At 31.3% G+C, this 13809-nt stretch overlaps 3 protein-coding genes and 2 long non-coding RNA genes across 5 annotated transcripts; 2 read left to right on the top strand and 3 right to left on the bottom strand.

Moving 5' to 3' along the window:
* Nucleotides 1–102: 102 nt before the first annotated feature.
* On the bottom strand, nt 103–4067 carry LOC132913904 (apolipoprotein D-like). Its single transcript, XM_060972561.1, has 5 exons — nt 3909–4067; nt 2777–2896; nt 2569–2695; nt 1877–1972; nt 103–1176 (listed from the first exon to the last, which is right to left on the bottom strand). The coding sequence occupies exons 2-5, from the start codon at nt 2894–2896 to the stop codon at nt 707–709; spliced, it is 813 nt and encodes a 270-aa protein (XP_060828544.1). The 5' UTR covers nt 3909–4067; the 3' UTR covers nt 103–706.
* On the top strand, nt 1109–1973 carry LOC132913916 (uncharacterized). Its single transcript, XR_009659485.1, has 2 exons — nt 1109–1198; nt 1723–1973. It is a non-coding gene; the product is annotated as an uncharacterized LOC132913916 (long non-coding RNA).
* Nucleotides 4068–4541: 474 nt separating the features above from the next.
* LOC132913903 (cyclin-dependent kinase 1) lies at nt 4542–7209 on the bottom strand. Its single transcript, XM_060972560.1, has 4 exons — nt 6864–7209; nt 6192–6487; nt 5659–5978; nt 4542–5591 (listed from the first exon to the last, which is right to left on the bottom strand). Exons 1-4 carry the CDS (start codon nt 6898–6900, stop codon nt 5348–5350), a joined length of 897 nt encoding a protein of 298 aa, XP_060828543.1. The 5' UTR covers nt 6901–7209; the 3' UTR covers nt 4542–5347.
* LOC132913914 (uncharacterized) lies at nt 5432–6216 on the top strand. The gene is made up of 2 exons (XR_009659482.1): nt 5432–5573; nt 5729–6216. It is a non-coding gene; the product is annotated as an uncharacterized LOC132913914 (long non-coding RNA).
* An 813-nt stretch (nt 7210–8022) lies between the features above and the next one.
* Nucleotides 8023–12867, bottom strand: LOC132913896 (arginine/serine-rich coiled-coil protein 2). The gene is made up of 5 exons (XM_060972548.1): nt 12598–12867; nt 11529–11609; nt 10065–10177; nt 9188–9878; nt 8023–8766 (listed from the first exon to the last, which is right to left on the bottom strand). The coding sequence occupies exons 1-5, from the start codon at nt 12658–12660 to the stop codon at nt 8470–8472; spliced, it is 1245 nt and encodes a 414-aa protein (XP_060828531.1). The 5' UTR covers nt 12661–12867; the 3' UTR covers nt 8023–8469.
* Between the last annotated feature and the right edge of the window lie 942 nt (nt 12868–13809).

Genomic DNA, 13809 nt, shown 5'->3' with positions numbered 1-13809 from the left:
CGGTAATTCTAGATTTCTGTACTTCTTTGTTATTCTCTTGTATTACTTGCAACGTTTGAGTTCAATAGCGTCTCATAATTGTAAAACCATCCAGAAAACATCAATTTTTATATATTTTTATATTTTATGTCTTTATTGTATATTTTTATATCTTTATGTATACAAAGAGTAGTTCTACATCTTCATACTTTTTCTCGCACCTCGTAACTAAGCTGTCTGTGGATGTTTATGCAAAATCATATTTTTATCAGAATGATTAAAAAAGATGAAACATGAATATAACGTGTGCTTAAAATCGAAACATTAAGCCAAACACTTATGTAGTGCGAAAAAAGTATGGAAGATTTAAACTATAAAAATATTTCTTAAAATATATAGTAAATTATATATTAAATATAGTAGCTTTTATGGAATACATACAAGGAAACTTTATTTATTCGCGTTAGGACTTCATTTTATTTCAATCACATTAAAAAAATAAAAATATCGTTTTGTTCGTTACATAGTCTTTCGTTCTCGACTCGCGTCTATTTCTAATTATAGCGTACGCTGTTGCGATCAATTATTCTTTCATAAAATTTCAGCAGACAAAGTTAAAGCAAAAAATAGGAATATTCCTACGGTAAAAGGACGAGTATAGAAAGAAGGAGGAAAGGCATTGATCCTCGTTGAGATTTATGTATTATAATGAACTTAAATCTAGAATCTAAGGAATCCATTCGACTTCGTTCGTTTCATAATTCCTCGTAATGGCTGCTCTGGTGTTCTCCTCAGGTTTGCTAGTACTTTTCTCTTCACTTCCGGACAATTTATGGTATACTTTGCTTCCTGCACTGGCCACCCATTGGACACCATCGCCGATTTTTTCTCCAGCTTTACGAACCACGTTTCCAAGGTTCTCAGCTGTAAAAGTATTCGGATCCACGTTGATGTCCAGACTATTGTTGCCGCGAGGACATCCAGATTGAGAGATGATGCTCAAATCAAAAGGATCCACACCGGATTTGGCCAAAAATTGGCGTATGTCGTCCACGTAGCTCTTGTCTAATTCTCGGTGCCTGGAGAGGATCGTCGCACTTTGACGATGAGCGAACGTCAGCTTCTGGCATGTAAAGATACCAGCGTAGTTCACATAATCTGTAGCGAATACTACGTGAGACGCACTTCCGGCTACACCTTTAAGTAAGTTAAATTGCTGGTTAGTACGAGTAATTGAACGATTCGTTAGGGGAGAGTTGATGGCGGAACCAAACACTCAGGTGTTTGATGAAGTAATGCTATAATATTTCATTTTACATATAGTATATAATATTTTATTTACATATAGTTTTAGTGTAGTACCATGCCGCTATATACAGGCATGTTCCGGCAATTGTGGTACAAATATTGCTTTCAAGAAAACAGAATTTGAAGATTTGTAGTTGACAACTAGGTTTAGTACACGCGCATGATAAATTTTCAAATTTACTTCCTTCCAGAACAAAGTCTCTTACGACAAAGTTGTATTCTACATTTCTTACTTATTTTCACGTATAGAACAACCTCTTGTCGGTTATTTACTTTTGTTCAATTTTAATTATTTAATTCAATTAATTAGTCAAATTCAAGTACTTGACAAATTTTCGAACTCGACTTTCTTGAAAACGAAGCGTCGTATAAAGTAATTTTAAATAAATAAATAAATAAATAAATATAGAATAAAATAATTTTATTCTATTTCAGATCAGTTAACACCGCATATAAAGTTACCAAAGGCTAAAACCATAAAATTGAACCCAGCAATTGCACTACTTTACCATGACCCAGATTCTCCTTAAATCCTTCTGGAACGACGAAGATATATATATATTTCGTGGAACATGATCATGATACTTACTAAGAGGAAAACGAACTAGCATTCGTGCCGGCGTACTTGGTTCCGGAACGCTCAATTCACCGGTGTAATGATACTCGTGCTTCAATGGCGTAAGACCTGTACATAGAGACGTCGCTTCATTACGGATAATTCATCCCACTTGCCAGACAGTTATCCTATTGACATGCTTTTATGGGTCCTGATGGGATCCGACGTTCACATTCTTTATTAATTCAAAAGCTTTCAACAATATATATATACACCCAACGCGACGGCGACATCTATAAGAGAAAATCTTGCCCTTTTCGAAACTTCGCCGCCGACTATTGTTACTATAGTTCATAATGTCAGATGCACCTTTACAATCTCTATTATCCTTTGTGTCTCTACGAATCTTGTTTCAGAATTTACTCCTTTAATTGTTCCTCTTTGAATTTTAGATTTCTTCAAATTCTGAACACTTTTTCTATCGTTAACCACGTCGTTTTCATTCGACTGCGAATGTATATGCATTTATGGAAAATTTAAAGGTGCAAAAGTACATAGAACACAGGTAATGCCCAAGAACATCATAATATTATACTACTTAAATATGAAAAATATTTAAATTCAATGTCTTTAATTTTTCTTTAGTTCTTTAATTCTATTAAAAATATATAATATTTAGGCGAGAGATCCTCAATTATTGATCACCTGGATTTTCTTCTTCTTACCTAATATTGGGTGATTGGAATCCTGCGTTATGACGTATTCGCCTGGTTCTTCTCCACGAGTATAGTTGTAAGTGATGCAATTGCTAGCAGTCGATGTTTTCTGGATTACGTACCACACACCTAAAAACTAAATTTGCTAAATTATTATAAACATATGACAGAATAAAGTTAAGAAAATTTATCAGAGACGAAAATATAATTAACGTACTTTGTTCATTTGAAATCCCGACATGGGTGGCACGATGGGGCAAGCCCCCATGTGATATGTGTGTGGCCTAGCCAGGATAAAGCATCCCAGTAGGAATGTCAAAAAGAATAGAGTCTTCATCTGTGAAAGAAAATTTTTATATTAGAAAAAGCGGAAACGATAGTTATAGTAGTGATCTTCTTATTATTAAAAATTTTAATTTTTATCAAATAACACTTCTAATTGTCAGTTATATTTCTATATATCAGGAAAATCTCTGAGAAATAAATTATCAAGTTTACAAAGTCAGTGATTTCCCTATAGCAATATAGTTCACTTATATAAAATTATTTTTATCTTTATTTTAAGATAAATGTATAAAGATATCTCATTTCGTAGAATCAGTCATAAATGATAGTTGTAACAGTAAACAAAGAAACTTAAACTTAAATCGATTCATCGTGTATAACTTAATGATACGACTCGTTATCAGGGCTCTTGAACCTGAAACAAAGAGCGAAAACCATAGCACGTCCGGTAACGCTTGAATTTTCTATAGCGACAAAAAAAGATATCACGAAGAGCGAAGACTAAGATCAACCTTGGTGACCTCAGGGCTCAGTTCCAGAAACTATTTATCACAAGAGAAAAGTCATGTTCATTTTATTATTCACGGTTGAAAGGAGCACGCTATATATACTTCACGCCACTACAGCGCTAATTAGCGTAAGACAAGATAGACAGGCATCAAGCCTTTGTTTGTAGAATTATAGATTTATATAACAAAGTAATAAGCCAAGAACCTCGGTTCGCTTAATGCTATTCGTAACACAGAGATATTTTTCCTTGAATGAAGAAAAGGAACTAAATTAATACCATTTTATAACTATCTTAAATGCCTTACAAGATATTTAATAAAATTTTAAAAATGTATTGAATAAAATTTATCAATAAAAATTACTATAGCAAATACTATAATAGAGTATTCTGGATCATATGAAAATATGAATCTTGTTTAAATACGTCTACTCAAGTGGCAACTACCATTTATGGCGTATTTAAATTGCAAACGCAATGATAAATGCAAGTACAATGTACCTACTGATGTAAAACATAACGCGTTTAATATGTTAAATTAAACGAGCATACTCACTGTTAGGTGACGTTGTCAAGTTCTGAACTGGTACTGTAAACAGTAGCTTCAGTGGAAGATTTTATGAGACATTCCCCACTCTCAATCCAATTATGGGTCACGCATACTTTGAACGGATCAAACACGTTATTTCTAAAGAATCCGTAGAAGTACATCGATTTCTTTTGTCGCCTTTCGTAAATCTTTTTTCCTTTTTTTTCTTTTCCATTATACTACAATGTTGAGTTATTAACAGAATTAGTACAGAACACAATATAATTAAACCATCTTTGAACATTCTGAATCATTATTTTATAACTACACTGTATCATTTTTATAGAAAAATGAAAACAACAGAATCGATATATTTTTTTTAAGTATAAAACATCGTAAATATGCAATATCCTATGATGTTAAATTTATATTTATTTTAATAATAGGTTACTGTTTAATGATTTATTACGTACGAAATATGAGATAGAATTTTTTAGATCTTATACGTATCTTTTCTCACAAAAACCAGTTTGTTTACGTCCACTAAAAAAAAGCTGAAGACACGGGTGCCGCATGATTTCGCTTTGCGGCTGCTCGCGATGAGTCACCTTTGTTCGTAACTAAATCAAGTTAGTCGTTCTAGGAATTACAAACATCACGTACAGTTTTATTCTTTTTATTTCTCTGTGTAATAATGTAACTTAATTTACATTATGAAATAAAAGAAAACTGAAAAATCACACTTACAATGAAATATAAATCCTGAAATTTGACGTTTAGAGCAATACATTTAAATAAAATGTCGTCATTTATTTCAAAATAAAAGTATAAATGATATATTTTCTCAATAAGCGTGTGAATTTCTCAGTGATACATATAATATGGCAACAGCGATATATTCTCAACTGAATTCCTAAGACCTAGTGTGCTATCTTCCTTAAAATACTTACAATGCTTACATCGAATTGAAAAAAATAATTTTCTTATTCAATATATAATGCAATGATATTTAAGGACACTTGTGAACGCACGATATTTTGAATGGAATGAATAAGTAATAAGCGAAGAAGAAAAATCTAAGGTAAATCCTAAGAATATACAATAATATCACCACACAGCTTCATGAATAACGTTACACAACTTTTATACAGCAAAAGTGAATCATTCAAACATTAATCTCCTACACAATATTTTTTGCTTGAGTATCCAATGATTTATTACAACATCTATTAAAAATTTGTGATATTGTTCGAATATATCATAGCAAAGCAAAAGTTTGTTACATAAATTTTCCATAGTGTGAAATAATGAGTGAAGTCATAAAAAGAATTGTTAAATGCGTTCATACGTACGAATAAATTAACATTTCAATATACCCTGAGACATATTCTCTATGCAGTCACACAATTAAAACGTTATAGTATCTGTGTAGGATATATTCTATCCATTTGTATCAGTCTTCGGTATTATGGCGATGGTATTTTCGACATATCTAAATCGTTGAAGTAAGAGTGTTTCAGAATAGCACGTGCCGATATTCTATGCACAGGATCATAGATAAGCATCATTTGTAACAGATCAAGGCCATCTGCGTCTAATGTTTTAACTTGTGATTCCAAATTGTTTGTTATCCAATTTGGAAATGTAGCTTTATAATCTGATAATTGTGTTACGCCAGGCCATATCTCTTCGGTAGGTGTCCTCAGTATCCTGCAAAATATCTGTTATTAATTTATATTCTATTATATAGCAACCTAACATGATATACTCAACATACCGAAATATTCTAAACAACTGATCAATTTCACTATCTCCTTGAAATAATGGTTTCTTTGTTGCCATTTCAGCAAATATACAACCTATACTCCAGATATCAATGGCACACGAATATCTATTAGTACCAAGAAGGATTTCTGGAGCTCTGTACCATAAAGTGACTACTTCATGTGTATATACTCTAACTGGTATGCCAAAGGCTCTTCCAAGACCGAAGTCTGCTACCTTAATCAATCCCGATTTATCAATCAGTAAATTTTGTGGCTTTAAATCACGATGCAATATTCTGCGCTTGTGACAGAAAAGAATAGCACGTGTAATCTATAAAAACAAATTAGAAACTTATTTCAATTTCCACAAAAGTATTATATAACATTTATTAATCCATATAAGTCCATGATCTATCTATTACTTGATTATATTAACAAAGTTATTTGACTTAATATGATTAATATCAAATATGATTTGACTTAAATCGTGATATAACCTGTGTAATGGAGATTTTACTTTATACATTAGGAATATATTGAATACCTGAAATAAATAGGATTTAACCATTTTTGGCTCCATTAACTTTCCAGTACCCAAAGTATCCATATATTTCTTCAAATCCATAGTAAGATATTCGAAAATTAAATATAATCTGGTTTCTTCCATCAGAACATCCATTAGTCTGACAATATTGGGATGTGGCAATTCTTTGAGCAAAGAAATCTCACGAATCGCTGTGGATGGTATTCCTTCATCGTCGCTTTCTAAACGAATCTTTTTCATTGCTACAATCTCTCCAGTTTTCTTGTGCTTTCCCTTGTACACTACTCCATATGTACCTAAAAAAATTTTGTTTGCTGTAATACTACTCTTTCATTTTCACATAAAACAACAAAAATCACAACTTACATTAGAAAAACAAAATATAAAAAATATACTCATAAACAATTACTTTACAACTCGATTAGATTTCTTAATAACTACAACTTTTAAAATATTTATCTTTATTAAAAGGTTATTAAACCTTGATATGAAACACGAGTCTAAAATTTGCATAATCAATTACAATATAAATTACATTAAAGACTACTAAAGTTGTCTACATTTTCACATAGAGTTAGACGAAATATTTTTGGATAACGAATAAAAAGAATTCTTAAGCAAAAAATTAGTTACAGAAGCCCAATTTACAAAGTACTATTCAAAACCATTTACCTTCACCGATCTTTTCAATTTTCACAAAATTCTCCATTATAGATGCTGGTTATTAAATAGGAAGCTGACAGATATATTCTTTGAAACGTTAATATTTAATATGACTTGAATATGTATCAAAAACTTTCCACGTATACCGTCACGTAACGATTAAATTCAAATGTCGGTACGCCATGATATATACGTTTGAATGTGCAATGTTCGGTATGGTTCGTGACAAGTCGGCATTGCTCTGGCCAATCCTGGCATAGATACGTCAGAAGTTGCAATAGTGACGCGCTCTTGGAAGTAGAGCGGTTGCCAGCTGTTGCTTCTAAGCCCGCGTTTTTCTCCTATCCGAGTAAAAATCGTAATTATTAGACTGCAGATCTTTAAGCAATTTCATATTTTTATTAACATAACTAAAGAAATGGAGATAATATTTCTTATATATATTTTTGCATATTATGTGCATTTTGTACATCTTTGCACCTTTAAATTTCTCTATAAATGCATAAAAATCTAATCTAGTAATTAGAATCACGAAACAGATTATATTTTAAATGAATAACTTAACAATATTGAGTTTTAATGAATTTACATAGCGACAGATGTTTTCTGGATCTAAATATTGAAGCGATTCGAAAAATTTCAATATTATGAAAATTTGAGGTTCGAAATTATGATCCAATACTTGGAATTTTAGAATCCTGAATCTTTAAAATTTGTATGTCTCTTGAAAGTTTTGATAGATTAAATAATTTTTTTAATTAATGTCTTCGTCGCACGAATTTTATATATTTCAGCCTGGAAGTCACGATATATTGAAATATACTACAACATAAAATTTAAATTTTTATGAAATATTATATTATATTTGTGCATTTTTTTCCAAGACAGTCACATTTTCAAAAAGTTGTTACACTACAAAACATTTAGTAACGTGGGTCACCGACAATCCCCGTGGCAATCAACGTGTTAAAGGAAGATAAGAAGCTCGATTTTTATTCATAGTGTGTAACCTAATCGGCATCATTTAGTGCAGTCATGTATGGTTTACGATAATGATCTGCGTTAAATTGACTTCTTCGGATCTAATTTATGACTTCAGTTATTAAAAAGAAAAGATTCTTAAAGTCATTTAAGAATGTTTATTTTAAGAAAAGAGAAGAAAACATGATTTCTGTCAATATACCTCTCATGTATTTGTACATACAGCATATAGGTACAATGGGAAATTATATAAATTGGTGTTCCAAGCGCATTCGTAGCATAACAGTGCTGCCATCATCTTTCCCACTTTTTTTCATGAACAAAAAATAAAAAATAATTATCATCATCAAGTCGAAAGTACACAGTAGTACTTTCTTCATTCAGATCCTTAAATTTATTTTTCTTTCTTCAATGTTTACAATATAATTACACAACTACAACAAAATTGCTCAGATGTTTTATCTTATAAGCTTTGCAATTATTTTCTATATTTTCTATTTAGAACGACTTCGAAATAAAAACTGTTTCAAAATCGACCTGATGAAATTGCCAAAATCAACAGGCAAAAAATTCAATTGCACCTGTGCTGGGTGTTATCAATCCTAAACTCATGATTCAAAAACGGTTCTCCATTCTATCGGGGGAATTGATAACCACCGGTTGCATAGCCAAGTCCAACACCACGCTGTGTGTGTGTTGTAGCACGTGCTACCTCATACTGTTGTTCCATATTATTAAACATTTCTTCCTGCTTTTTCAGTATATCTGGTTTAGTACCCGCTGCCGGAGTAGTCGGCAAATCATCTTTAATGCCCATCAATCGTTTAAACTTTGCTGTTACTTTCCCATCTTGGTCATGAGTGAACGTTGTTCCCACCCAGGTGTTTGTAGTAGAAGCTGCTGTAGACGTTTTACCTTCGTCTTGTTTTGACTGTAAATAATAATGTTTCATTAAATTAAAAAAATTATATTTCAATGTGATGATCACAACGAAAAAATAAATGTATAATTTTGTTTATTGGTGTACTTGGTTGTATTAGTGTACAGAAAAGTGTACTTCGTTATAACATAGTTAAAAACGAAACCATCTATTTGATCCAAAGATAATATAAAGTTTTTTTAGCAACAGATGACAAATCCGTGAAATTTTACGAGAAAACTAATTACATGCTTAATATTTTCAATATTATCCGAAACCAATTTCAAGAGAACCCAATTTAACAAGAAAACAATTTTGATAACATACAATTAGTTGACAAAATATTGTAGTTTAAAGTAAAAAAATATGATTTATCCTCCCTTTCCCCTGTGATCTTCATATAAGATCGATTTAAAAAATCATCAATGATTACCTTATTTGCCCATAACAGTTTCCTCTTCTGTATCTGTTCCGCGTACTTTCCTTGCGTTGCCGTGGCTAAAGGATTATAATAATTCTGTTCGTTTTGAATACCGGGCGTAACAGTATCACCTTCCGGTGCTTTAAGTTCAATTCCTAATTTCTCTAATTGAGCTAATTTGTTTCTGCCTTTTTCTTCCCTATAGCTCATCGTCCTAAAAGGCGGCGGAGCCCGGTCTCTCGATCTAGATCTCGATCTCGTACGATCTTTTTCCTTGTGATAATTCCCAAATCGATCGTCCCGATACCGATCTTTCGATCTGTCGTCTCTAGAATGCCGGCGATCTCGATCTCGATCTCTGTCCCTGTCCCTACGTCTATCTCTGTCGTTTCTATCCCGGTTTCGATCTCTTCGATCATCGCGATAGTGATGATCTTTGTCACTCTTTTCCTTGTCGTCATTCTTCTCGTCCCTACTCGATCCCAAAGAACTCTTTTCCTTTTTTTTATCATCATCACGAGATTTTCTATCCTCGTCCCGACTTTTCTTTATATCTCTGTCCCTGTGGCTACTTTCTCGTTGTCTTCTATCATCGTACGACGGCCGACGTCCCTTATCGCTCATATGTCTATTACGGTCAGATTTATCTCCTCGTTTGTGCTCGTCTTTCGAATTTGTTGTGTGATTCTCATGATCAGATCGCCTGTAAAACGATTACGTTCTGCAGGGTATACCACACAGATTCGTATTATTATTCTGTATGTAAGGCAAACATTATGGTGGTAATGTATGTTGCAAGTTTGTTTGTTTTTTGTCTCTTACAAAGTTCAAAGAATTTCATTAATTTAAGTTTAGAGATGAGAATACGCATATAAACAAACCAGCTTACCTCTGGTCTGAGGGGGAAGGTAATGTTCGGGATGAGTCTGTTTTTGATTGTGCAGCCGGACTATGTGCCCTTTCACTACTAGATTCCCTGGATGAATTGTTGTTGTTGCTTTCCTAGAGAAATAAAAATTATCCACGTTACTATACACCTTTCACATATTCTATTAAGCGAAACATAAATCTCAATTTACATTGCAAGAACTATAAGTATAAATCAAACATTCTTTTAGTACCCTCACAGTTTGGCAAAAATCAATTTTTCGCTTACTGTAATTTTCTAGTATAATTTCTCTTTTTAAACTATAAGTTTATTCCTTTAAATTGTAAAATGTACAAAAAATAATTCACAAAATTTCAGGATATGTAAAAATTGAGTTTTGCAACAGTTATAATTACCAGGTAAAAATTACTACATCCTAATACTTTTGGTATTTAAAAACAGAGAGCACTGTTAAAACATAACTTTCATGAAAATAACATAGAAATATTTATTCACTGTAAACTTTTTCCAGTCAAATTTCTGGTAGATGAACAGAATAAAAGGAATATAAGGGCCCTTCATATTTATCTGCTTTAGCAGGTACTTATATTACCCGAATATGTTTGTACATGTGGTTTCTTTGATGGTTGATTTTTTATTAGTGTTACCTTCTTCCAGCTTCCTCTACTCACCTCTGTCTTCTGAATAGGACTTGGGGTAGTCTTGAAAGACCCTCACACAGCATAGACCTTGCCGAGGTGCGTAGATATTGTATCATGTATTACCAACAGAGCTACGTGTTAATATTTTCTCACGAAATGGCACCATTCCCATTTATTTATTATTTAAATTTTAAATATGTCAATCTCTACCCTCATTGTTTCTGCCACGCGGTAAATCAGGCTTTAAGGTCATGTCTTAAACTTCTCAGAATTTTGTACATCATGAATTGTGTTTTGGTAATATTGTTATAGCATATTAAAAGATGATGTAAAAATAATAAAGGGTAAGAGTGCATTGCATCATAGTGATATAATGTAAATCATATGATTGATATTAGTCTGAAGAAAACGTCATAATTAAAAGATATCATTATCAGAAGGTATCATTACATTATATATATTGTCTTATATCCTTCATTAGTATTTTTATAAGAAATAATTAATCACAATTATTTTAGTTCATACAAAACCACTATGAAACAATTTGTTTGCTAATTTTAATGCAAGGCTTTTTAATTTCCTTCAAATGTTTAATACAGAATATAGGTGCAATAGGAGTGCTATTGTGAAATTGTATTTTATTTACATGGTTTTGACATGACCTCTAGAAACCAAGTATTGAACCATTTTTTTATATATATCAGGCATGACCCTATACATATGTACAGCCCCCATAAAGATACCACATCTTCCTAGTAATTGTTGTAACATTTTGTACTTATTATCACAAACAAACATTTGCAAACATTCAATTCCACTGTACCTCACTCATGTCCATTTGTACTGGATCGTAGTTAGCATCACTGGCCCTTTTATTGGTATCACCATGCATCCCATATGGTATCTTCAAAACACAATATTCAAGATAAACTGTCAAGTAATTTACAAGGAACAAATATTTCATACATTACAGACATTAATTAATATAAGATTATTAATACTCCCATAATGAATATCTATAAGAATATCAACTGAAACTTTCACACTGTTAATTCATAAATTAATAACTTAAAATTAACAATATTCAATAAATTTGCAATTAAAGAGATGAATATAGTAATTACATATGATTCGTAATATAAGTAAATACATTTCTTTATAAGCTCAAGTAAATCATATAAAATAAATATATAGTTAGTAAATATTTAAAGAAACATCTTATATAACAGCAATTTTAACAAATAGCTTTAATGATTTTTATGAATTGTCTTGGTGTAATCCACATAACAATATGCTATTTGCATTGATCCTTGAAGAATAGTACAAAACAATCAGTTCATCTCCAGTCGTTAAAGTAATTACTGAATGTTCTACTAATTCATACATTATCAAAATATAATATTTGAATATAAATATAATATTAATATTAATATAATAAAATATTTAGATCAAATATGACATCATTAAACAGGGAGCCACTATACATATATTCCTCCCGCGGAAATCGTTTCATTACATCATTCAACATATCAATTAAATTTTTCATTTTACTGACTTGAATTCTTCCTGCAATACATATTTTCTTACCATACATGCCTACGTTATATACGTATATCAGTGTGAAAATTTCTTAGAACGCAGTGACGGCCTGATAAAATAAATCACTATGCATCTATTTACGTAGAAAATTTGGCTGAAATGAAAGACATTGGTGTGCCATCGCAGGATTAATGATTAACAAATTATACATTGACTTAAGAACCTATCCTAGAAGCCATGTCGTGTATGTATACGAAAAGTTTCTTAAGCGTCATGGATGCCTAGGTGAAAATACGCCATCAGTAAAATAATCGTAAAATAACCTAATATTTTATCAACAAGTACACACTCACCTTTGGATCTTCCGAATTGTTACTATTGTCTCCGTCACTAGCGTAATTCGCTAACGAATCCATAATGGCGTGAAAACGAGGCACGAACTTTCCGAAATTGTTACGACTATCGCGACGCGTCGATCCTAGGCTGCCTTGCGCAGAAACGCCATTGGTCGAGAGTCGAAAGAGAATGTTTAACAAGCGTGTATTTATGCTTTCATAGCGCTTCCATCGAATGAGGTTACCGAGACGGAAATGGAAGAAGAGTGATACAGGAAATGCAGGACGAGCGGGGAAATTAGGCGCGAACCTAAAAATCTTCGCGCAATTTTTTACTAATTAGTAGCCAATTGATTCAGTATTGAGTCACTACATTTAACTACTACTGTTTATATATATATATAATATTACTGTATCTATGTATTATAATATAACATATGTCATAATGTTATATACATTTTCATTGGATCAAAAATACATTCTATTATAACAATTATGAAAGATAAACAAAAATGACAATTTTTATTTATGGTAAAAAATAAATTAGAATTAAAATTTTTAGAACTGTAAATAACATTACAAACCTTTTATTAAAATGATTTTCAATTTCAGTGCTGCGTGTACCACCCTATATAATTAAGTTAAACAGGTACGAGCTGTTCGTGAACCAGATGCTAATTAATTCTATAATAGTAATGATTCCTCTGTCACTCAATATAATCGGTACACCTTAAAACAGTTATGCAGCATATCAAATATATTCTGAGATTTTACAATTCTTAAATCATTTTTAAAATATACTAGCTTTATACATTGGCTACAAAAAGTATCTCCATATACATCTATTTTTCAATAAAATGTTTTTTTACCAAGTATTCTATTTTATTTTCATAATCATATATATATATATATATATATATATATATATAGATTGTGGATTTTTATGCATTTATTTATAAATTTGAAAAATGCGTACAATATATATGATATGCAAAAATATACAAAATACAGTATTTATTACATTTGGTAAATGAAATAAATTTCTATCTTTTTAGTTATTTTTATAAAAATATAAAAATACATAAAAATTTGGAGTTTGATCATACGTACATATAAAATATTACTATGATATACTATGTAATACGGAATTTAATATAAATTAATGTGAAATGTAAATACTACAATAAATAAAGTAGCATACAAAATATTTCTTTCAATTTTCACTATAAT

Source organism: Bombus pascuorum, chromosome 14 (assembly GCF_905332965.1).
Source record: "Bombus pascuorum chromosome 14, iyBomPasc1.1, whole genome shotgun sequence".
NCBI classification, from domain to species: Eukaryota; Metazoa; Arthropoda; class Insecta; order Hymenoptera; family Apidae; genus Bombus; species Bombus pascuorum.
Note: the sequence above shows the minus strand (reverse complement) of the source record. Positions and strands in the feature narration are given on the sequence as shown.